The 3,218-nt window shown below is 40.0% G+C and overlaps 1 protein-coding gene across 1 annotated transcript; it reads right to left on the bottom strand.

The window, feature by feature from the left end:
• Positions 1-609: 609 nt before the first annotated feature.
• Positions 610-2,674, bottom strand: LOC117941418 (ras-like GTP-binding protein YPT1; the record flags this gene model as incomplete). The annotated part of the gene is made up of 3 exons (XM_034866441.1): positions 610-727; positions 828-923; positions 2,550-2,674. Coding segments are annotated over 3 exons (339 nt in total), but the record flags the coding sequence as incomplete, so codon positions are not given.
• Positions 2,675-3,218: the final 544 nt, after the last annotated feature.

Raw genomic sequence — 3,218 nt, 5'->3', positions numbered from 1 at the left:
GTAGGTAGCCATAACCTTCCGAGATCATGTTAGGTCTCTCCATGTAGACATTGACCCTGGTGTCTATATATGTAAAGGCATACGCAGCCTATAGCAGACTACTATTGCCCTGCTTACCTGTATCATGATTAACATGATATATCCCTTTTACCCTATTTCATTCAACCACAATGATGTCTCTTTGGGGGGGAGGGTGGGGGTGGCGGGGGGGGGGGGGGGGGGGGGGGGGGGGGGGGGGGGGGGGGGGGGGGGGGGGGGGGGGGGGGGGTGGAGGTAAATCATACACCTGTTAATACCTTGTCTCACAGATTGACTCTCTTGACTGTACTGGTTCCATTCTATAGATGAGGTGTATTATGTGTCCGTTATGTTCAAAATCCCCTAAATAAATCATACAAAAAACAACAAAAAGAAGTAGGTCGCCATAATATAAATTATATTTACCTGTGACCATAAATAATATGGAAAAGGTAAGTACTAGTAATGACAAAATATAAATACAGATACTAAAGATGTACAAAGAGTGTGTGTGTGTGTGTGTGTAGTAAATGGAAAAACAGGAAGAGAAACTACAACATCTCAGGTGGTGCAGGTGTTGTGGAGTCTGACAGAAACCAGGATGGGCACTGACCTGATCCGTCACGTCGTAAACCACTATGATGCCGTGAGCTCCTCTGTAGTAGCTGGACGTGATGGTGCGGAACCGCTCCTGGCCGGCCGTGTCCCACTGGGAAACAAAGCAGAGACGGCGCCGTCAGGCCAACGCTTACCCAGAGTTCATTGCTTCTTATCTGTTTACAGCCGTGATTACGCTGTGTTTGTCTTACAATCTGGAGCTTTATGGTCTTCCCGTCCAGCTCGATGGTCCTGATCTTGAAGTCCACACCGATGGTGCTAATGTAGCTCTCTGTGTACGTGTCATCCTAGGATAAAAAAGACACACACACAGAGTTACACACACACAGAGTCTCACACACACAGAGAGTCATACATACAGACACACACACAGTCACACACAGATTTATATACACACACACATAGAGACAGACATATACACACACACACACAGAGAGTCATACATACAGACACACACACAGTCACACACAGATTTATATACACACACACATAGAGACAGACATACACACACAGACACACAGAGTCTCACACACAAACAAAACACAGTCACAGACATAGACACACACATAGACACACACACAGACACGCACACACACACAGAGTCACAGTTTTCATTCATTTCACTCAAATACTGTGAAATTCGTATTGTGACCCTAAAATCGTGATTCTAATTCGCAGTATCACAGTGTTGTAATGTAACAAAGTACAAATACTAAAAAAAGTTTCTTGTAATACTTATGAACAGTAAATACCAGATTCTTTAAGACTTTATCTCAAGTAATATTCTAAAAGGCAACTGTAACATCCAAAGAAAAGTACTTTTCTGGTAAGAAACTTGCACTTTTACTCAAGTATTGCTTTCAAGTACTTGATTGGAGTATCATAACATCTCTAGTAACAGAGTAGTAGTACCGTTACATCTCTATTCTCAGAGTAGTAGTACCGTTACATCTCTGGTAACAGAGTAGTAGTATCGTTAAATCTCTGGTAACAGAGTAGTAGTATCATAACATCTCTAGTAACAGAGTAGTAGTACCGTTACATCTCTAGTCTCAGAGTAGTAGTACCGTTACATCTCTGGTAACAGAGTAGTAGTATCGTTACATCTCTGGTAACAGACTAGTAGTATCGTTACATCTCTAGTAACAGAGTAGTAGTACCGTTACATCTCTAGTAACAGAGTAGTAGTACCGTTACATCTCTAGTAACAGAGTAGTAGTATCTTTTACATCTCTAGTCTCAGAGTAGTAGTACCGTTACATCTCTGGTAATAGAGTAGTAGTATCTTTTACATCTCTAGTAACAGAGTAGTAGTATCGTTACATCTCTAGTAACAGAGTAGTAGTATCTTTTACATCTCTAGTAACAGAGTAGTAGTATCGTTACATCTCTAGTAACAGAGTAGTAGTTTCGTTACATCTCTAGTAACAGAGTAGTAGTATCTTTTACATCTCTAGTAACAGAGTAGTAGTTTCGTTACATCTCTGGTAATAGAGTAGTAGTATCTTTTACATCTCTAGTAACAGAGTAGTAGTATCGTTACATCTCTAGTAACAGAGTAGTAGTATCTTTTACATCTCTGGTAACAGAGTAGTAGTATCGTTACATCTCTAGTAAAAGAGTAGTAGTATCTTTTACATCTCTAGTAACAGAGTAGTAGTATCTTTTACATCTCTAGTAACAGAGTAGTAGTTTGGTTACATCTCTAGTAACAGAGTAGTAGTTTCGTTACATCTCTAGTAACAGAGTAGTAGTATCTTTTACATCTCTAGTAACAGAGTAGTAGTATCTTTTACATCTCTAGTAACAGAGTAGTAGTATCGTTACATCTCTAGTAACAGAGTAGTAGTATCTTTTACATCTCTAGTAACAGAGTAGTAGTATCTTTTACATCTCTAGTAACAGACACTTACTGCAAACCGGAGGAGGAGACACGACTTTCCGACCCCAGAATCACCGATCAGAAGCAGTTTGAATAAATAGTCACTGTGAGAAAGAGGGGAGAAAAACAGAAAACACAATATTACAATTAACACACCTATATGGCATTAAATATCACATAATATTAGAGTAACACATACAATATTAGGGTATATCACATACTAGACACACAGTAGGCTTTATCACACAACATTAGGCTCTAACACATAATATTAGGTTATATCCCATAATATTAGGCTGGTCACTGTCCCAGGTTTGGGCTTTATTAGTTTGCATTGAATGTTTTTAGTCAGACTTTTAATCCTATTAACTTTGATCTGATTTTGTCCTATATAAATAATATAAGTTTTATAATCTGCAAAGCAGTGTGTAAGTGAGTGAGTGATTGTGTGAGTGACTGTGTGTGTGAGTGAGTGACTGTGTGTGTGAGTGAGTGACTGTGTGTGTGAGTGAGTGACTGACTGTGTGAGTGTGTGACTGACTGTGTGAGTGTGTGACTGACTGTGTGTGAGTGTGAGTGAGTGAGTGAGTGACTGAATCTGTATGAGTGTGAGTGAGTGAGGGACTGAATCTGTGTGAGTGTGTGTGAGTGAGTGACTGAATCTGTGTGAGTGTGTGTGAGCGAGTGACTGACTGTGTGT

The sequence above is a fragment of the Etheostoma cragini genome, unplaced genomic scaffold, assembly GCF_013103735.1.
Source record: "Etheostoma cragini isolate CJK2018 unplaced genomic scaffold, CSU_Ecrag_1.0 ScbMSFa_713, whole genome shotgun sequence".
Lineage (NCBI taxonomy): Eukaryota > Metazoa > Chordata > Actinopteri > Perciformes > Percidae > Etheostoma > Etheostoma cragini.
This window is presented reverse-complemented; position numbering and strand designations above follow the sequence as displayed.